Source organism: Zosterops lateralis, assembly GCF_965231275.1.
Source record: "Zosterops lateralis genome assembly, chromosome: 1".
Lineage (NCBI taxonomy): Eukaryota > Metazoa > Chordata > Aves > Passeriformes > Zosteropidae > Zosterops > Zosterops lateralis.
In genome coordinates, this window is record NC_139762.1 from 96,552,724 (window position 1) to 96,575,678 (window position 22,955).

Here is a 22,955-nt window from a genome sequence, read left to right on the forward strand (position 1 = left end):
TTAAAGCAGTAAGAAGCAAAGTTCCCAATATGCAATGCTGCTTGAGAATGTAGTTTTCATACAGAAAAAGAACTCAGAACACTTGTTTGAAGAATGAAGAGTGTATGGGAAAATGAATAGCCTACCAGGAAGTAATTTCCTTTTCTCGATACTACTACTAATGTAACTATAGGACATTTGTCTCCCTTTTTTTTCTTTATGAAAATGGCAACTTCTGCTATTAAAAATAACTGTATATCACCTTTAGTCTGTGATTAGTCCTACAGAAATGGACAACGCCATTCCACAGGAAGAAAATGTGAGGTAGTGGATAAATTGGTCCTTGAGGGTAGATTTATAGGTATTCATAAAAATTATGTATTCTACCTCATGCTAGGAACTAGTGGTCTCATTATACCACAAATGTTTATCAAGTCTTAGTATATCCCACAGATCAACAGTGAGCTGTCATCATTACCCAAAAATATGCCCAGCAAAATTGCACTCTCAATTCAAACTTTCTTTAAAGTGCAAAGATGAAATTATGAAAACCCGCCTAAATATAGAAGAAACATTTACATTTTATCTGAAACTAATGGGCCAGTAACAAGAATCTGACGTGGGAATTATACAGTTCCCCAGGACTGTCAATTCATACCTATTTCAACTGTTATTAATGTTAAATTGCAATGGCATGAAAGTAAAATAACCTCAGGCAGCGTGTCTGTAGTGGGAATGGCATAAACACCATCAGTCAAGAGTCCAAGAAAGGTCTGTCACTGGGAACATAACACACAGAGGATGCTATCACATCAACTTTTGCTGCTACCCCATGACTGGCAGTCAGTAATAGCATTTTTCTATCTTAAAAATTGGTAGTATTTCAGATTTAGTCTGCTCCCACAACAGTTTTATTTCTCTTGCGAAAGTTATAGGGCTGTTTTTTAAATGCATGGGAAATTTAATACCTTCTGTGTAAATGTAAGGTATGCCTCCTTTCCATTTTAAAGTGTTTAAGTTACCGTCTTGTAAGAGAATCCAATACCCAAATAAACTGGTACAAGTCCTAGGCTTCATATAACTTTTCTTTTTCCATATGTTAAATACTCCGTTTTATCTTTGAGGTATTGACAAATCTTGTCACTTGAAGATCATATTGTTAGATAAGATAAATAATAAGATAATAATTTTAAAAGTACTAGCTTCCTTTTAAAAATCAAGATGAAAAGGACTGGTTTCAAGAAGAAAATCGGCATACTATTGCCACTATAAGTGCTTCATTGCCCTTATGCCTTTGAACACACAACTTTCACCCGAGCCATCTGAATATCTTCTGTATTAAATCAGTAGGAGCAGGCAGTAACTAACACATTAGGATGTTTTCGCAATCTCCCTTCTGTTCTTTGGCTAAACATGCCTAATTAAAGCAAGACTTCAAGCTATGAATACTTAAGATTTATTAAAAGTTGTGCAATTTTGGCGGAGCAGACAGGGCAGTGTTATTTTTGCCCTCTTCTGATGTAAAGAGGCTTGTAAATTTTTCCTGCATGGTACTGTACACGACTTTTATAACAACAAACCTCCTGAAAGAAAACATTTCTTTTTCTTTCTGTGTTTCCATTTTTCAATAAATGCAAAAAAAAATTCCCCCCCAATCTCTAAAACTATTTGTTTTGAAGATGTGAGTCCTTGCTACTATGAGAGTTAAAAAGGTTTTTATGGCATTGGAAGTGTAAAGAAACTCATTCAAAGCAATTACAGAGAACTTCTGACTGAAATCATCTGTAAGATCATAATGCAGTATGTGCTCAACTTGATTCTCAGTTGCATAAAACTTTACTCTGAGGCAGAACAAAGTATTAGCTTGAAATGACTCTGTGTCTTCCACTTTATTCTTGAGGGTTTTTAATGTGATGCTACCGCAAAGAAATAAATCTTAAAAGTTCATAGTTTAGAGTTAGCATCAAAGGAAATATAATTAGAAAAAGTCTTTCTCAAATTTCCCATCTACAGAATTTAAACTCAAAGGGGATTACTTTTTCATTATCAAATTCTTACTCTCATTTTAAACTTGTATCTTTTATTCCCAGTATGAAGTGGATTTTTACATTTGATACACATAAACATTATATAAATTAGAAAATATTTTATGAAAACACATTCTTTGAATGTCTATGAAAATAGATGCTTTCCAATCAGAAAAAACCTCCTGTAAATAACAGTCTTCTAAAAAAAATGTATGTAAAATATGAAATTTTAGATTCCTGGGGTTTTACTATACACCACTGAGATCTCTACATCATGATCAATAAGTAAGACAACACATATGACTACCTGAGAAGATACAGTTGCTTGAAACTGAAACTCTTAATCCATACTTTCATTAAGTTAATAGGACATTTTTTTTCTTTTTCTTTTTTAATTCAGTAGACTTCTAAGACTCAGAACAGTAGAAGTAGTTCCTTTTATGAACCAGGAAAAGAGTAAATAGATGCATCTTGAATTATGTGTCATTTTCCTCCAAGAAAATAAGCTGTGATGGAAGCAATCTTACAGAACATACCAAGATTAAATCATTGGAAACTTCAAGAGCTCTGCTGAAATGGTTTAAGGCATGTTAACTGAAGACTCACTGATGAAAGATTGTTTTATTTCAAATCTTTCATCTTTAAACAGCTCACCATGAAAGTATAAATAATGTTTAAATTTAATATTTTGAACCATATAAAGCAAGAACTGCAGCAAATGTTTGGCTTTAGGTCTGTAAATCAGAGGGGCTGATTACAGTGAGAAGCAGTTATCTACAGAAGATGTAGCTGTAATTAATGCACACTGGTGATCAATTGCCCACTAACAGCTTCTTTGTGAAGCGAATTTTAGGCACACACAGAACTAGAGGGGAGAAGAAGGATATCCTCTCCTTTACTGAGGAGTTGAAGTCATACACTGGCAAAGACTTGTGTTCTTTATTGAGACTAGGCAAAAGATCCCAATTTCTCATGACTTAAGCTAAATTCAAGTCCATGGCTAATACCTTTTAGTGAAGAGAGCAATCTAGGAAACAAATTCCACAGAGAAATGAGTTTGAACATTAGGGATGAGAGAATTGATCACTGTCATTTAAAAAGGAGTTATTCAGCATCATCAGCACACTCAACTAATGGGCAAAAGTACAATTCTTATGGTGCCATATCCCTTTCCTATTTTCTCCATTAATTATTTTATACCAGAAAATGGCTGACTTAAATGTTGCTCTTTCTTCTTCTTGGAGTGGCCTCCTCCTAAGTTCCACTGCCTTAAAAAAAAAAAAGAAAAAAGCCCCTCTTGATTTTGTGGTGAGGGTAAGTAGGGGTTTATTAATTTAGTCATAAACAAATAAGTATGACATTAGGTTTTTTTTCTTGGATCACAGCGTTACAACAAATCATAATATCAAACAAGTAATAAAGAGCAACTATACAGATAATTCTGTCTTTTTTTTTTTTTTTTTTTCTCCTGGAATTGTATATGGGTAGGCAGACAATTATTATTCTTTACATTTTCCCAATAAACCCTAACATATGCCTTTGCATAGAATCACAGCAATATATGTAGTTAAGGAATCAGTTTCCATGCCCGAAACTAGTATTGCAATATAATAGATTGAAGATTGATCGAAAAAAAACTTGTTATACAAATGACAGTGACACTTGGGAGAAGTAATGCTTTACTCAGCTAGAAAGAGAGAAACTTTTTTTTTTAATCAGAAAAAAATTGCAACTTCATTTACTCCCTTGATCTGATCCCTCATGAAGCCCAAGGTTTATATCAACAAATACATGTATAATGCTTATAAGCACAAACTCACAAATCTGAATGAAGATTTTTACAAATACGCTACTTAGAGTTATAAATCTGTAGTTTTTCATCATGACCTCCATTAAAGAAATCATTCATAATACCCATTAGAATTTGTAATAGCCTTCATCAGTATACATACAATTTTTCACATGCTGTCAGCTATTTGATTCACAAAAGAGATTAAAATTATAGCTGTGACAACCTTAAAAAAATAAAATTACTTAAAATCTCATAATTCACAGGCTACCACTATTTTCTTAACTTACCAGGCATGCATTTACAAACTGCCTTTAAAGTAAATTGACAGAATCATATGCAGAAACATACAGCTCTCCTTCCAATTTCTTCCTCCTCACATTTCCCTTATTATGAACATAGATTTTATAAATAAATCTTTAGATATTAAGATATTAGGCCTTTTCACTTAGATTGCTGTCTTACAATATTAATTCTTATAATAATCTATAATCTTATTATTATAGTCTACATTTTAATTAAAATTACACATATTTATAGGATGTAAACCCAAGGATATATCCAGATATCAAGAAATGCATAGCAGGGCATTGTATTTGAAGGACTAGTTAATGACACCTATGATTTTTAGAGTTTCTTTTCAGCTGGTTCTTAACCATATCAAACTATATCTTCATCTAAATCATATCTGTATAGACAAATAATAAACACTTCCCAAAAATAATAAACTCTTCCCAGAAAAAAAAGTATGATTGTCAATATGAAATGCCATATGAGAAGAAAACTATTAATACCCAGCACACACTGGAAATATTGTAAGACAAACATAATGTAGAGGTTACATACATATCTGAATATTGCTGATTTCTACTTTATTGCTGATGAGTACCAGCAGCAAGGACAGTGTTTATTATCAGGAGAGTGCTGCTATATCCAGTGACATATGCTGGGAGCACTGCTTCTTGCATCACACAGATGTCATGGATGTTGTACTAAACTTGGAAAAGATTCACACTGTCACTGAGCAGAAACATTTTGAAATTACATTGGCTTTTTGAGCTTCCTGCATTAATTCATTTCCATCACTAGAGCGAAAAGCAGAGATAAATGTCAGGCTGTATATTTAATTCCCTTCTTATTTTTTTCAGCAAGGTGATTGTGAGTTATAGCAAGGTTTAGGCTAACCTCCTTGAACATTTAAACAAACTTACCACGGTAATATTGTTGATGTTTAAAATATAAAGCAGAAGTTACACAGTAAGATATTTTGTCATTCTTACTGGATTCATTTTTATAGGAACATACTTAACACATATCTGTCTTTCCTAGACAGGTTAACTTAATTATCTAGAGGCTTGTCTATTAGCACATTCAAATTATCTTTAATTTTACATTCATTAGACATATTTATTTTATATGCCCACAGCAAATTCTCTGATTTGATTATTTCAATTTCTAGGTCCAGTCAAAATTATCAGTAACAGATGTAATATTGACTTCATGTTTTATTTATGGAATATAAACTTCAGATATAGGATTCATTTTTCTTCCCTTGAAACTGAAACCAGATGCTAAGCTACTGAGAGGTTTGCCCAGAGAAGAACTTTGTAAAGAGACAGCCAAATTCACACTGTCACTGAGCAAGTATCATTCTGAAATTATTTACCAGGGAAAATGACAACTCCAGTCTGAGAAATTTATTGCCACCTTGCTTGGAACTTACACCCAGGATCATCAATTACTGTAAACAGAGGAATCTCAGCTGTCTGGGAATACACTAGTTAGTAAATGGAATATCTGCAATTGGTGTACTAGTGATTCATTAGCATATCTACCATTTCTGTGGCAGCCTTTTAAAACACACAGGAAAAGTGAACAACTTGAATTATTGAAATTCAGAGTTATTTCTACATGAAATTTATTTACTTATGTTCTTAAAGGTTAGTCATAGTTTAATGTTTTCCCTTTATATATTGGTTGAGAGATTAAAAAACTGAATGGGCTGTGACAATGCATTAAGCAGCTTTGCTCTGCAGTTATAAAAACTGGGACAGCTCTAGAAAAATCATACAAGAGTCACATAAAACCTTGTCTTTGCCTATCACTACATAGCTGCAGCACTCCAACACATGGTTCAGTCTTAAAATTGCTTTAGTTCTCAACACAAGACAGCAGTGAAATGCCATTGTAGAGGCTTTTCTGACCACCCTGGCTGCAGTGGCCATTCTGATTGCTGAACAGCCCATGGGGCTGTGTTAATGCTGATACCACTAGAGCTTGTGGTAACCTCTCAAATTGTTATGAAGATGGATGGACAGTGAGCACCAAATGCTTACCTCTACTTTGTTTAGCTATGGTCTGGTTTGATTCTTTTGAATGTGCACAAATTTGCACATGAAGACTGCATGAAGTAGAACATACATGGTCAAGTGCACATTAGTAGCTCACAAAGATTTCTGTGCTCTTTTACACACACTACTATTCTCAGATTGCTTTCATTCAGTGAAAAGAGTGTTTCAAAAGACCTAAAACAGTTAACCTGCCAAGAGTCCCATATACCTTACACACCATAAGTAGCCAAATGTAATGCAAGCTGAATAGTGACAGAGAATGAAAAATAGATTGTGTGTTTTAGGTTTGGAGCAGTAAATTATCATGTTCTTCATTGAGCTCTCCCCAGGCTCAGCCAACCATACATCATTTGTCAATACTCCAAATTCAATCTATAAATTAATGTCATGATTTTTGTGCTGTCACTAAAGGTATTCTGTTCTCAGGAGAGGTCAGGAACTGCAGAAATCATCTAATTTTATGAGGTAATACATATTCACAAATCCCAGGAGATGTGACCTATATTCCATGTAGATGATCAGAAGCCTTTTTATCTCAGCTGATACCTGGATTCCACTCCAGTGTTAGCAAACTTGTGGATGTCAAATGGGGTTTTACATTAATCCTGAAGGGAAAGGAAGAAGAAATATGCCCAAACATATGAGTTAAGTAATTGTATCTTCTATTATCTTTAGAGAAATTTTTAAAATGGAAAATGGAAAAAAAAAATGGAAAAAAGAAAACCATCTAGAATTTCACCACCTATGTATGTCTCCACTGGCATATTAGTACCATGTCAGTAATTTCCCATACCAATACTTTCCAAAAGAGAAAACTGAAAGGATTAGTTGTTTGAGTGAGTGGTAACCAAAGTAAACAGATATGCTAAAAACCTGAGAGCCTTAGTACTGCTAGTCCTAATAATGAAAAGAAACAAGATGGAAGGCAAGAATGAGAAAGAAAGGAAAGGCAGAAAGAAAGGAAAGGAAAGGAAAGGAAAGGAAAGGAAAGGAAAGGAAAGGAAAGGAAAGGAAAGGAAGGAAGGAAGGAAGGAAGGAAGGAAGGAAGGAAGGAAGGAAGGAAGGAAGGAAGGAAGGAAAAGAAAGAAAGAGAAAGAAAGAAAGAAAGAGAAAGAAAGAAAGAAAGAAAGAAAGAAAGAAAGAAAGAAAGAAAGAAAGAAAGAAAGAAAGAAAGAAAGAAAGAGGGAGAGAGAGAGAAAGAAAGTAAGAAACAAACAAACAAACACACACACACAGGCACATACAATTATCTTAAACTTGCTAACAATTTCTTGATACACTAATATTTTTTTAATCTATATATTGGGTTTACATAGCAAGGTTTTGTAGTGAAGTGTGTTGGAGAAATTGTTTCTGTAAGAAAACAGCAGAAGCTGCCCTAATGTTGAACAGAAACAATTCCAGCCAGCTCCAAGGCAGACTTGCTTGCAGCCAAAGCTGAGCCCTTCAGAAATGTTGGTAGTGCCTCAGTGAAAAGACATTTAAGGTATGATAATATATGAAAGGAAGAAAAACATGAGTGAAACAGCCCTGCAGACACTAGTGTGAAAGAAGGAGTGGGAGGATGTGCTCCAAGTGCCAAAGCTGACCCCTGCAGTCTGAGGTGAAGACCATGGTGATGCAGTTTGTGCCCCTGCAGCCCATGGAGGACCACCACGGAGCAGAGATCCACCTGCAGCCTGTGGATGAGCCCATGCTAGAGCAGGGGCACAGGCACTAAGGAAGCGGCAGCCTGTGGAGAATCTGTGTGGAGCCTGTGCAGGAGCAGGCTCCTGGCAGCAGCTGCAGCCCATGGAGAGGAACTCTTGCAGGAGCAGGTTTGTGAAGCACTGTATACAGTAGGAAAGATGCCATGCCAGAGCAGGGAAAAAACATGAGGAAGGAGTAACAGACACAAAATATTATGAACTGACTGCAACTTTCATTCCCCATTCCCTTGTGCTGCTCAGGGGAAGAGCTGGGACTGAAGCTGAGCCTGCGAAGGAAGAGGTGGGGGAAAGGTATTTTCAGATCTTTTTTTTTTTTTTTTTTTTTTTTTTTTTTTTTTTTTTTTTGCTTCTCACTATCCTACTCTGTTGCTAGTCAGCCCAAGTCTGTTTTGGCTGTGTTGGTACTTCATAAACAACTCCCTATACTTACCTTGACTCATTAACTTTTTATTGTGTCTTCTCCTCCTGTCCTGCTGAGTAGTGGAAGTGAGAGAGCAGCTTAGTAGGCACTTCTCAGCCAGCCAAGGTCAAATCACTACAACATAGCCACATATTCTCTGTGTTCTAGATATGAATACTGGAAACAGAGGTAATGCACATTTCTTTTACCTAACAATACAGCCTGGATATTGCCACTGAACATGCCCTGCCTTCCTTGCAGGTCTGTCAGCAATGCTTCCCAGTAAGAGCAGGCAATCATGTTTTTATATTGATTACTGCAAACCAGATGAGAAGCATGGGGAATTTGCAAAGACATGATGCTTTCCTAACATCAAGCTAAACTATTTGCAGACAAGAGCTGGCTTGCAGCCAAGACTGGTTATATCTAGACATGAAGACATAACCAAAAATAATCCTTTATTGAATCTTCTCATCATCAGGCAATGAAAGCTACAACCCTTTGCAGATGACACACCTTAACAAGGTGCTAACGTTTCTGCACAGTTTTAAGGGATAAGTCTCAAGACAAGTGATGATTTGCTCTAAAATGTGCTATTCTTGGAGCTGGCTGAGATTTTTCAGAGTAAATCCAGATGCATCAAGACCTAAAGGCACTGTCAGAAAACTACCCACCTCACTGCCTTTCTGCCTGGCAGGCTGCTGAAGAATCCACAACTTCAGCATCAAGTGCAGTTGTATCACATTGATGGGGGTCAGCAGCCTAAATACTGGGGAAGAACAACTACTCTGATGATCAAGCTTTTTAGTCTTGCCTGAATTTTGAAGGAAAATATCTCGCTTGAATTTCCCCTCTACAAAAACATTTTAAAATTCTATTTTTAAATTGTAGTCTTCAGAACATAGGAAGTTATAGATTTGAAAGCATACAAATATGCACTATTTCATTCTGTAGTGCTAGGTGTTAGAAAGTATCACTCTAGGAAAGAAATTGAATCCATTTCTGCTGGCATTACAAAAAGCCCACTTAAAATACCTTGAAAGCCTCATTCACTTTTTTTCCCAAGTACCTACCACAGCAGAGGCCTTTATAACAAATTACTCAATTAATGAACACCACATGCATAATGGAACAGACTAACCAAGATGGAAAAGACAGGCTTTTGTTCTAGCTTCAACTATATGGACTATGTCATTCTCTTTTCAACACGATATAGAACTCCTGATATACTTTTGTTTCTTTTAATTATGTTAAAAAGAACCTAAAGGGGCAAGACAACATCCACCAGGAAATGGCCTCAAATTGCACCAGAGGAGGTTTAGATTAGATATTAGGAAAACTTTCTTCACTGAAATGGCGGTCAAGCAGTGAAATAGGCTACCCAGGGAAACGGTGGAATCACCATCCATGGAAGTTCAAATGTGGGGTTTGTTAAGAATTCACTTCTATGATCAGCCCAATAAAATCAGGGAAAGACACCTAAAAACCTGAACAGCATGTGGAAATAGCAACCTTAAGTACGATGATGATGGCAAAACTTCTTTTAGAAAATCCCACAGCCTTTTATGTTGTGGAAAGAAAGTAAGAATTAGCTTGCTTAGTGTACAGAAACAAATACCTACTGTGGTCTGTTCTATAAACATCAGAGTGTTTAATAACATGGATGCTTAAAAAGTAATTTTAAAACAAATACAGAAAGTTTGCTTGTAAACTTCATCCTTTTCAAGCACAATGTGTTGTTTCATGGCATGATTCCATATTACAACCCCATATATGGAGATTTTAGTAAAATTAGACTCTATATCCACATATACATCTATAGTCAATGTTTAATATAGAGAAAAGTCCTCTGCCTGAGATTGTTTTCCAGACTTTGACACATTAATTTGTCATGCAGTTAATGAAGTTATCCCAGTCCTTCATCTGCAAACTACCAATTACAACTCAGAATATGTGGAAATTTTATGCACAAAACTCATCAAGATTCTTTGACTGTTTCCTGTAATCCTTTAATTATTGCATGTGAATGCCTTTTGGCATCACAGAGCAGGCCAAAATTTTTAAAAAACAGGTGTAAATAGCATGAAGGCATGTTAAAATAGATAGTGTCTTATTGCTTTAGCTTCTAATAAAATATGTTTACAAGAGAGGAAGTGCATTTAGACTTTCACACTTACCACATGATTAAAAATATTCTAACTTAATTTATGGCATGAATTATACAAAAGAATCTCCATATCTTTATTTCATAGGACTAGAAGCTATTTATGGCACAGCACTTTTATCAAAACCACTGTGAATCTCAAAATGAGATCAGAAGAAATCCTGTTGTACAGAGATGCACAACATACTAGCAATTTCAGATTTCAGTTTAAGGTAAACAGCCAGAGGCGAAAAAAAACATTTTTTTTTTAAATATTTTTTAGCCAAGCCTTATACCATGTTGTTAGTTCTGCATTTTTATGGGCTTCTGTCATCTCACTAACACATGCTTAGTTCTAGTACAAAACATAGAGCCTTCAGATACTGAAATGTTCATTGATTTTTAACAGCTTACAAAATGCATGCCCTGTACCAAAATCCAAACCAACAAGTGGGCAACTAAGACACTTTCTATTAAAGTCCAACACATAATTCCATAACTTCACATGCCTGAAATCCTAGACTTCAGCACCACTAACTCACCTCCACTCCATGTTTACTTGGAAAAGCAACTCCATATTGAATTTCTAGGACAGAGGCTTTGAGAGCCATGCATTTCTCTAAGTCAATCTAAATTTACTATTCAAGATGGTGCTAACCTTGCACCATCTACCAGATGAAGCTGAAATCTTCTTGATCTCTTCTCTTTGTCTTCTGAACTTTCTGAACTTGTTCAGTTTCTGCAGGCAGGAAGATTTTTTTTCTCATCTTTTACTTTCAAGAAGTTGTGCATGCATTCTAAAATAGATAATTCATCATTATCTTAGCTATCTTCTTTGGCTTTTGTTCCTATGGGAACAGTTTATATTTCACATAAATTTCAATATCTTGAAGTAAAACTGTGATAAGGAAAGCACTTATAGTGCCTACGCTTCAATATATTTGTCCAGAGTAAAAGAATAATACTTTACTTAGGATCATAGAATGGCTTGGGTGCTCAGTAGTTACCAGGGTAATTTCTACCTTGTTGAAAGATGGATACAATGTTTCTTTTTCCCCCCAGTCACCTGGGACTTGCCTCAACTGCCATGACTTTCCAAATATCATGGAGAGCACCTATCCATATCCACTATGTTAGACATTATTAAAGAGTCTCCAGAAAAGTTCACAGTATGTGAACAGCAAGGGCAACTGAATCCTTATCATCTCTACAATTTACACAACTACATAATCAAAATTTAGGGAACCAAAACAAATTTCAGCTTCCAAAGGTTTTAACTTTCAAAGTCCGAACTTCAGGGTTTCCGATATTGCCGTCTTAGAGCAAATTTACCTTTTCTGCATTTAGAAATGTTACAGCTTTCCCACTTATTTTGTCACAGCACCTGTGCATGCTCCTGCTGGAATTTAACCTTATTTCCTTCCTGTCCCACATTTGCCCTATAAACTGAGAATGCAGCAGTGTTCCTAGCTCAGGGACCTGCTTGGAAGAAGTCCTGAAAAGATGGCACCCATTTTGTCTGCCCACTGTTCTCAAATTTATCATTCTACTAAAAAAAAAAAAAATAGTTTGTCAACCCATAATATTTTTTAAATGCTAAATAATTTTAGAACTAAGTCTGCAGTCAATTAATAACTTAGAAGTGACTGAAAAGGATGGAAAGCAACAATGTAGAACACGTTCCATCCACAGCTATGTCCTGAAGATGGAGCATAATTTTCTGCATTCATTTCATTTGCCAGGAATACATATTACCAGTATGTGTCAGAAAATTGTAACATTGTAGTTCAGACAGATAACCAAGAAAAATGAGGATCAACTGGCAACCAAGAGCAATGAGAGGCAGAATCAAAATACTTCTACTTTATAGGAAAAATGAAAACAACCAAACAACCAAACAACAAAAACCCCCACAACACCCCCCCCCCTGCAAACCCCAAAAAACCCCAAAATACACCCCCAAAAATCCCCCCAAAACACTAAAAGTCATTATTAATGAAAAGGAAACTATTTGTCCAGAACAAAAAATATGCATTCTAAGTAAATTTTAACATTACTATGACTCAGACTGAACTTTGCCCAGAAAGTGGATAATGTTTCAAAAACTGTGATTAAAAAGAGAGAATGTAAGAAACAACAGCAATGTATTTAACTTCATGTAACGCCTGTCTTTTCACTCTTTTTTAGATCACAGACATTGTGTTACATATGGAAGTGAGAGCATGCATCTGATCTCCAATGAGCCATATGCTTTATGGAGAGTGCAAGTTTTCCTTTCTCTCTCTACATAAACAAACAAAACCAGAAAATAGAAAAGCTAGGGTCATAAATTTTCATATAACAATTCCTGATGCCTTAACAGTGAAATATACCATGTTTCAGAATAGTTTCAGCTACTTAGGTTTATTTTTCTGCATTCAAAATGTGATCTTTGTATTCTTCTTTCCAGTGCTCAAACAGTATTTAGGAAGCTGATCTTCATTTTCACCACCTCTATGATCCTGGAGCTTGAACGTCACAAAAATAACAGCAAAAGTGGGAACATCAATGTGGTTATTTTAAAATATCGATATTAATATTTTTGAGCTTAATTTTTAAAGCTTATATAGCCATTTGTATTGTTAGTCATAACAGCAAATATGAGCACTGATGCTTCATCTCAATGTCTCAAAGTTTTACAGTAATTTTAATGCAAAACCTCCAGGCTTCTTAACTGTCAAAGGATACAGTAATATGAATTGCATCTAATACTCCACTGGTATCTGTCAAACTCTTTCAGCACATAGTGATTTTGCTTGTGAAAACTATCAAGGAGAAAAAGCCCAACTCATGATCAGTATTTGCCAATGGCCCAAAAAACTTTTTCAACATAAACATGAAATGAACTTGGGCCTTTTCAAAAGATACCACAACTGTGGGTCAGGGTTTTTTTTTGTGTGTGCATGTGATTTCTAAGAAAAGAAAGCAACATCAACAAATGGTAAAAACAGATTTAAAAACAAAAATACGTATGAACCTAGAAAAAACCCACACTGCCACTTGGCACCAAGACTTTCAGTTTCAACAAAGTAAAACTTTTTTTGGAGAGTTATGACAAAACTTGGCTATCACAGCTTGACAGCACTCAAAAGAAGCTGAAACACAAAAAATACAGAAGAAAAAGCTTCTTTATGTTGCAGGTGTATAAAAGAGTTTTATCAAGGTAACCATCACAGAAGCGAGACATTGAAGAAATAAAAATGGTGAATTGAGCCAAAACAACCACAAGAATGGATAAACCCCTAAAGAAAAAGCTTCAAATAGGGTAACTGATAGACACTTTGCAATAATCCAATTCTGTTTTCCCCAGGACTTGAATAGTGAAAGTTTTAAGGAAAACCCAAAGTGTAACCTCTTAAAAACAATGATGTTTCTTGGTTGTAATGACTCTAGAGCTGAAGTTCATGCATGCCTAGAAAGAAGAAACCCCTTCAACTCATCTACTTCTATACACAGTGAGGTATTGTACTGAAGAGAACACAGAAAAATTCAGTATCCTGAGACGCTGTCTGCATTTGTTTAACAGTGGAAGCTTTAAGATTTCTCTGTGATTTTGTCCCTTACATTACAACTCCCTCTATTCTTAAATCACCAAAATCACCTCTCAGCTCTAATTTGTCTCTCTTATCTCTGTCTCCACATTTAAATTTTTTAATTTTTTTTTTTAGCATTACGTTTAAAATTTTATCAGTTTTCATCACAATCTGTAATTTAGATCACAAAATAGGTTTTACATAAACCTGTGCTAGAGGGGCCACTAATCATAAAATGCCCAGGGTTTGGTATCACTTAGTATTTTGCTGTCATCATTAAAGGAAAAATCAAGCCCCCATATGGTCTGTCCTTGACCAGTACAGATCAGGAACAGCATTTCTTGAAAGCTAGCTATTATTCAGGCACAATTCTCATCATGATAGCAACTTCCAAAACAGCACCATAAAATTCTAGATTAAATCAGTACTCATGCCCTCCAATTTCATTTTATTGCTGGTCCTGCACAGCCACCATTGCTCACTGCATTACATCTACAAGTTTTGTGAGAGTTTAAAGGGCATTTCAGAACACCCATCTCAGTTCAGACACTTGTCTTACAGTCCTATTACAGATATCAGGCTTGCAAGAAGAAGAGCATCTTAACAGATACATGAATCCAGGCATGGCTGTAACTACACAAAAAGTGACAGCACACCTACCTGAAGAAAAAAACAACAATAACAAAAAGTCCCCAGTTAAAGAAAACCCACCCCAACAACTTTTTTAGCAAAGGTATCAGGGAAAGTCAGCATGTCAAACCCAGCACCTGGAATCCAGAGCTAAAAGACCTTCTCCACTTGCTTGATTATACACTCCGGAATGAAGGGAAGAAAAAAAAAAAAACCCTCAGAATTTCATAATTCTTAGTTTAAAAAAAATAAAATAAATCCCTTAATGGCAGTAACTTTCACACGATTTTCAGGAAGGCTCAAATGGAGATCATAGCACGTTCCTTGTTAGGGCAGCAGTAATTGCCCACCATTTGAAAAAGAATTTTCATACTTTAAAGTCTGTTGTAGGTTCACTGAGTTATAGACTACTTTTCAGGTTAGCTATTGAGCCCTGGCTTCTCATTAGTTTACTTCCACTGAAACAATTCTCATGGTGACAGAGAATTTTAAAATATTGCTTGCTAATCACCAAAGTCACAAGTTTCTGCCCACTAGAGCAGATGTCAGAAATAGATACAGTGACAGCAAGGACTTCCCTTTCTTCCTGAAGAGGGATAATTCTTCTTTAAAGACTTGTTATCCCATGCTTTTATTCAGGGAATTGTTTTGCTCTTCAAAATATTTCAATAGAGCTTCAGAATGGAACACATTTCTACAGCTGTTGTAGATGTTGGGAGCACTGCTGGTAGTAATGGGTAGGTGATAACAAAAGCATATCAAGGATTCTGATTTGTGTTTCTATTGAATGTTTTTATTAGCAAATGAAGATTACCAACAATTAGATGCATCTCAGATTACTAATTTGCTGAAATTCTAATGGAAATATAGAGGTTACAGCCCACCCAGTACTCACACTTGCCAGTAGCTGCCTTGAAGACAATAAGCAAGATGAGGGACTAAAAGCTGCAGGAGCTTAGGAAAAAAACACAGGCTCTGAGCCAGCACACCCAGTGGGCTGGTATCACAGCCCTCTTTTCTTTCTCAGGCTTTCTGGGGAGAACCAAAGTGTTCTGCATCTTTAGAGACCTATCTTAAAACAGAATAGTATTTTATTGTGCTTAATGAAGAAAGCTATGTGCCAGAAAAAAGTGCTGCTTTTTGGCACTTTAAGATGGTGCAGAGGAGAAGGTATCAGCTCATACTATCAAAACCAAAATGATACCATTATTTTAAATCATTTTTTGGTACAACACTGACAAAACCCATACCCCACATTGTTCAGTCCCTAAAAACAACTCAGCTTTGAGTATTCCTTTCTCCTTGCCTCCAAAAAATGGTTTATTCTATGCTCAGCAGACCTTTTGCAATGGGTTTAGTATTACTGTCCTTCCATCTGTCTCTGGAAGTCAAGGTGATAAGAAACAAGGTTATCTGCTTCTGTATATTCAGAGGCTTCACAGTAGAAAAATGTCCACATTATGAAACTCTGGGGTCCTAAAAAATTCAAGGTCAAGCAGTTATGATTCTAGAAGATTTTTGCCTTGAGTCAACACCACTTGAGTGGTTTTTTGACACTGAAGCCACGGGAAAGAAGAGGGCTTAGCAATGTCATGGTCTTAACCAGTGAAGTGGCAAGATTTGCCAAAATAAACACCATTGTGTGTACATCACTATACACTATGAGGCTGTTAGAAGCCTATGCCTTGTCTCATATAAACCAGTGCCACTAAACAAGAGAAGAATAGAACCTATTTTAAATAAGAAGGAATTTCTCCAAATATTTCTTAAATTTTGTTAAGTTTCATACAGGAAAGCCAAGTACTTGGCACATTTCAACAGCAGTAAAAATTGTAACAGTTCCTTGCAAGAAGACAGAATTTACTGTGGAAATGACTTTTTTTTTTTTTTTTTTTTTTTTTTTTTTTTTTTTTTTTTTTTTTTTCTAGTTCAGAAAACACATAAGATTTGGAGTTAAAGAGAGTCAGATTTTAGCGAAACAAAACTGTGTATCTTTCTCATCTGATAGATGTGATGCAATCCAAACTGCTCAGATAGGCTGAAGGCATGGAGAAAGGCAAATTGATTGAAAATCCACTATACTCACAGCTAAGATTGGTAGTCTTTCAGAAACAGCAAGATATCTGATGATTTTTGTTTTAGGTTGCAATGCAAGATATAACCAAAACATGTATTCTATTAGCATCTGTTAAAACCAGGTGAGGCAGTGTTCCTTGTCTATTCCAGGACTCATCCTCCCTCCAGGGGGATATCTGCTGTTAATGGGCCATTAAGGCTCACCACAGGACTGATACAATTACATCATCCCATTGTGAGATGTTCCACCCAAGGGGAGGAGCCAAGCATTCCTACCTGGATAAAATCTGACATTTAGAACACCAAGGCAGCCTGTTTCCACTAGATTCCCAGAGGAAGACTGGACCCATCTCACCACCACTGGACTTTCAGAGGAAAACTACACCCTTCTACAGAATCATTGCTTCAACAGAACCACATCTGTCACTCCAGGAGGACTTGATTGGACTGCTATCAACACCCTGACCAACAGGGTGTCAGGTTGTATCCTGACTCTGTCAGTGTTTTCTTTTTGTTTGGTTGGTTTTTTGTACTACTACATTTTTATTTTAATTTTCCTAGTAAAGAACTGTTATTCCTATTACCATTTTTTTTGCCTGAGAGCCCTTTAATTTCAAAATTATAATAATTTGGAGGGAGGCGAGTTACATTCTGCATTTCAAGGGAGGCTCCTGCCTTCCTCAGCAGACACTTGTCTTTTCCAAACCAGGCCACTTCTATAGCTCCATCTTCTCTGTATTCTCAGATCATGTAAGCAATAAGATCCTCTGAACTATTTTTTTCTCCAGGCTGAACAAGCCCTCAGCCTCTCTTCATATGTCATGTTCTCCTGACTGTAGGTGCCCTCCCCTGGGTGCACTCCTGTATGTCAGTATTGTGCTGAGTGCGCAAAGCTGGACACAGCATTCCAGATGTGGTCCTACAAGCGCTGAATAAAAGGGAAGGATCACTTTCCAGTACCTGCTCTGAAGACCCTTACTAATGGTGTCCAAGGCATGTTTTGCACCATGACCCCAAGAACCTTTTCTGCTTCCCAACAGCCAGTACCAAGCCTGCCTTGTGGCTGGGATTACCATAAACCAGGAGAAAGAGCTTTTGTTCTTGCTGAACTTCATAAGGTTTATATAAACCTGTCCAGGTCCCTCTGATAGCAGCCCCACCTTCCCAATTTGGGTCACCCCCAACTGGTGTCACCTGCAAATCAGCTGAGAGTACACTCCACCTAATCATGCAGATTATCAATGAAGATATTGAATGGTATTGGTCCCGGCACTGATTCCTGAGGGATCCACTACCTCCTGGCTGCAAGTTTGGCTTCACAGCCTTGGCTTTTTAAGTCCAGCCTATTTTCTGTCCACTTTATAGTGTCTTTATCCATCCTGTGCCCCACCAATTTTGGGGGCTATGGACGAAGTTATAGAGGGTGTCAAAGACCATTAAACCCAAGGTATATAAGAACTATTGCCTTTCTTTTGCCAGACACCTACCTCATCATGGCAACTATGATTTGCATATAGGAAGTGGTTTTTTCAACTCCCCTTGATCTTGCTGTCCTTCAGGTGCTTACACGTGATTTGCTCCAACAGTGTTCTCAGGGACTGAGGCTGACTGGAGCCCAGTTATCTGAATCCTCCTTCTTGTCATTCTTGACAATCAAGTTTCCAACATGTATGAAATCCAAGTGATTTAAGTTATGCCTGACTATGCCTTCCTGTGCTGGGGATACTCCAACACACTCAGGGGCTCAGGGACATGGAAGGGCTGAGGACAAGCCTCTCAAGTGAAAACCACAGTATAAAAGGTACCTTAGCCTTTCTTATGACCCTTGACACCACCTTGACTGTTCCAGTAAGCAATACTTACACTTACTTAACCTTTATTTTGCTCCTGATGTACTTTAAGAAACCTTTTCTATCTTGCACTTCCCTGAGCTGGACCTTGCTCAACTCCATTCCTATATAAATAGACAGTGCCTCTGTATGCCTCCCAAATAGTATGTCTCCACTTCATTGCAGGTTTTTTTATGGTGTTTAAACTGAGTCAGGAGCTTGATATCCATTCATAGTCATCTTGTGTAAAGTTTGTCTTCTGAGAATGGAGAGAACAGTTCTTGTGCCCAGAGGATGCTGTCCTTGCAGATTGGATAGCTCTCATGGACTCCTTTGCCCTTCAGAGATCTACAGGATCCTGCCAAGCACGTCCCTGAACAAACATCTACCCTCATCACACTATTGATCATTTGTATCAAGAAATTGTCTTCAATCTGTTTCAGAAATCTGGATTGCTTGTGTTCAGCCTTATTGGCCTTCCAGTAGTTACTGCTGAGGTTAAAGTCACCCAAGAATACCAATGTCTGGGACTATAAGGCTTTTTCCACCTGCCTTAAGATTGCTTCTTCTGCCTTCTCTTATTGATGAGAAGGTCTAGAGCAGACACCTACTATATCACCTGTCTTGGTTTGAACTTTGATCTCTGTCCACAGGCTCCCCACTTGTTTGCCACTTCACCTAGGGTTCTGTCCACTTAAAACCCACCTTTGTACAGACCCTAAAGGGAGAGCATCTCATAGTGACACCCTGTTAGCACCTTAATGTACATGTGCCTTGTATTTACAACTGGGTTCAAGGTTAAGAAGAAAAGGATGAGTGGGCCAGACGTGCTGAACTTCCTTGAGTTTGTCCCTTCTTTGCTAAAAGAATTCAGAAGTTATGACTTGCTGTCACTCTTTTCAAAAACACCTGAATCATTGTAATCCTAGGAAGGAGCAAGATCTTCTTGTTAGGAAAGAAGGGGAATGCATGTGTAGACAAATGAAAAAGTTTCCACAGAACTGAATTCAGTGCTGTTGGAATATAACTAAAATGTTTTTATTCAATTATTAATCATAATATAGAGTCACTATTAATTCTACACATTAAAATTCAAAATTTTTAATATTAACTACTTACCTAATGATTTCTTAAACTGATTGTACACAGACAGATTTTCTATGTGTGTCTTTAAAATTAAATTAATTAACAAACAAAGCTGTCAATCTTTCATGAGAGAATGTACATATCACTGTTTGCAATATTTGACCTAAAATCTACATAATTCATGACCTTCACACTTTTAACTTCTGCCACATTCCTCAGATTTTGTTTCACTGTATTTAATTTATTATTTAGACTGTACATTATGGAATGTTTACATGAAAATATTGATATAGAATCATAGAATATCCAGAGTTGGAAGGGATCCACAAGGATCATCAAGTCCAACTCCTGGCCCTGCACAGGACAGTGAAGAGTCACACGATGTGCCTGAGAGTATTTTCCAAACGATTCTTGAACTCTGTCAGGCTTGGTGCCGTGACTTTCCTAGGGAGCCGGCTCCAGTGCACCACCCTCTGGGTGAAGAACCTTTTCCTAATATCCAACCTAAACCTTCCCTAACATAACTTCAGGCCATTCCCTTGGGTCCTGTCACTGGTGACCACAGAGATGAGACCAGTGCCTGCCCCTCCTCTTCCCTGGGGAAGTTGTGACTGGAATGAAGTCTCCCCTCAGTCTCCTCCAGACCAAGCAACTTCAGTGGCCCCTCACATGGCTTCCCCTCCAGGCCCTTCACCATATATACATAACGTTATATACATATATTTAAAAAACCCAAAACAACATATATATAGTATTATCTATATAAACTTTTAAAATGCACAGTTTCAAATTTGTCACAAAAAAAGCATAAACTTTATCATTAAAGAATTTCCTACTATATTTAAAAGCTTTCTGTTAAAACATACCCAAAGACACAGATGTGTACAATTGTTCTTTCAAACAAGAAAACAGTGCACTTTAATCTTGCAATGTTCAGTGTCTTGCAAGTAACTACCTGCCATTGTGTACCATAATGCCCAAATCTTGTTCTTTGGTAGACTAGTAATTATGCTACAAAGTCATTCAAACCATAGACTGCTCGACACTCTGCTTTAAAATATCCTGAGGTTTTAGCTGGTATTTGCCATTTATTTGCAATGGCATGATAATTATTAGTTTAGTAAATGCCTATAGCAAAGCCTGTTAAAAAAAGAATGTTTCACATCTTGACTTAATAACATCTTACAGGTTATTTTTTACTAGGATTTACAAGGTTAATTGGAAACCTCCATTCTTTAGACTATCTGCATGCAAAGAAAAATAATGGAAAAAATGACCTCTGTAACAGCCCTAACACCTCTCAACATATATTAAAAAAAAACCCTACTGAACCCCAAACTCCAAAGTTTTTTTTTTATCACACATTTCTTAAAGCTAAGAATTTCTATCTGGCATTGTGAGTTAATTCATCTGAGCCAGACTTTGATGTGCAACTTGATTTCTTCAAGCTAGAGATGAAGCACCAATTGCTTACCTGACTCACACGCAAATGTCTTTGATGTCTCATCATGAAAGATAATTGCCACTGCATGCTTCTTTGTCTCTCGAGGCAATCTGGTTATGTTTTTGATATTGTGCAGCTCAGTTACCTTAAAATGAAGAAAAGTATTTTAGACCAGTGTATAAATAGTACAAATAAAAATATTAACCTTAACTGCTCAATTTTTACCATAAACTGTTTTTCCCCTGTCCTAGTTTCAGCCAGGACAGGGTCAATTTTTTATAGGAAGCAGGAGAGGTGTGTGGCAAGGCCCAGATGTTATTCCATTCCACCTCACTCATTGCCAGGGGCTGGAGTAAGGAACTTTCCTTCCAGGGGGAGAAAGCATGGTGGGGAAAAGACAGGTATTGTTGCAGGCTTTTCCATGTAAATTGGTTTTTTGTCTTATATCTTATGCTGCTTATATTGCTGCTGTTACTGTTAATTTTCTTGTCTCATTGCTGTTTCTAGTAAATCATTCTAATCTCAACCTATGATTTTCAGCTTTTGTGCTTCCAATTCTCAACTTGATCCCAATGGAATGGGAAGGGGAGAGCAAGTGAGCAGCAGTGTGGTTTTGAATCCCTGTGGGAGAACTAAACTGAGAAGTACCATTCCTAAACCCCTAGGGTTATTTATATTTATAAGCTTTGTAATTGATAAAAAACCCACATAGAATAGGTAGAGTGTTAAGTTGCAAAACTTAACTCTAATAACTATTTCTGTAATAAATTTCCACAAGATTCTGTTTCTTTAATAAAGTCCTGTGTGAAAACAGTTTAAAATGAAATCAACTCAGCCTTGGGATTTTGTATAATGTATTTTTCAAAATCTATACTCATACAACTTGGACCAGTTTTAGATTCTGCATCAAATAGAAAACCTAATGTTGGAAGAACAGTGTTTCATTAGTTAAGAGAGGTTACTCAACTAATATATCAAATACTATCACTATATTTGTAAGGATAGATCCTCATGTGTCTTTATGCATCTGTCATCCTCAGAAGAACTCAAATTTTTATTTTATTTTCTAAATATTTGCAATATTTAGAAATATCAACAATAAAATGCAAAATTTAGAATATAAACATTAAAATACTCCTGCAGCAAATTTACAACATAAAAAAATTCAATCTATTCCCATTTTCTTTTCATGCAAGTATATAACTACAATTAACAAAAACGGAAGAAAAGTATGTTATTCCAACCAGAGCTGGTGGCCCAGCCTACATTAGACTGATTAACACTTCATATTATAAAACCTTTTTCTCAGTTTCTTGGAACTCTGGGCAAACTTTATCTGTTTAGAGTTATTTTTTTCAGGCAGGACATTTGCTGCAGGTAGAATTAATTTCTAGAAAAATGTCATCTATATGAATTTGAACATCTGTGACTACAGTAAAAAATGGACTAAATGTAGGTGGGGTTTTTTGTTCATTTTTGCTTTGTAATTGTAGTGCTCCTAGTGTACAGTTCCAGCATTCCTCTTTGCATCCTGAAAATTATGTTTTTAAAGCAGGAGAGATTTTATATGGTGCAGTAAAGAAAACAAGCATGTTGGGGCAAAGACATTTCAATAAAATATTGATAGCGGATGAGCAGTGAGAGGCATCAAGGCAAAGAAAGAAACTGAGACAAAGCATGAAGTTGAATGTGTTATGTGCTGACAAACTTGAGACCAGAACTGAAGACTGCTCTAGAGTCTGTCTTAACAGCTTTCAGCAAAACTCACTCCAGTTTGTCAATATGTAATAGGTGATGTAACCTTTGATGTAACAGGTGAGCCAAAAATGGATGTGGTACTATAAATGTGGTATAACGTGCTAAACTGAGGAGAATAATAATTCTGTGTATTGACTGGCCATGATTCTGTCCATACAGCCC

At 36.5% G+C, this 22,955-nt stretch overlaps 1 protein-coding gene across 1 annotated transcript in view; it reads right to left on the bottom strand.

Moving 5' to 3' along the window:
* Nucleotides 1–22,955, bottom strand: part of DOK6 (docking protein 6) — a gene marked incomplete at its 3' end in the record, with an annotated part of 238,553 nt that overhangs the window by 100,201 nt on the left and 115,397 nt on the right. The window contains exon 3 of the mRNA XM_083869871.1: nucleotides 21,066–21,180. Coding sequence (XP_083725997.1) covers nucleotides 21,066–21,180 — 115 coding nt within the window. The remainder of the gene's footprint in view (nucleotides 1–21,065; nucleotides 21,181–22,955) is intronic.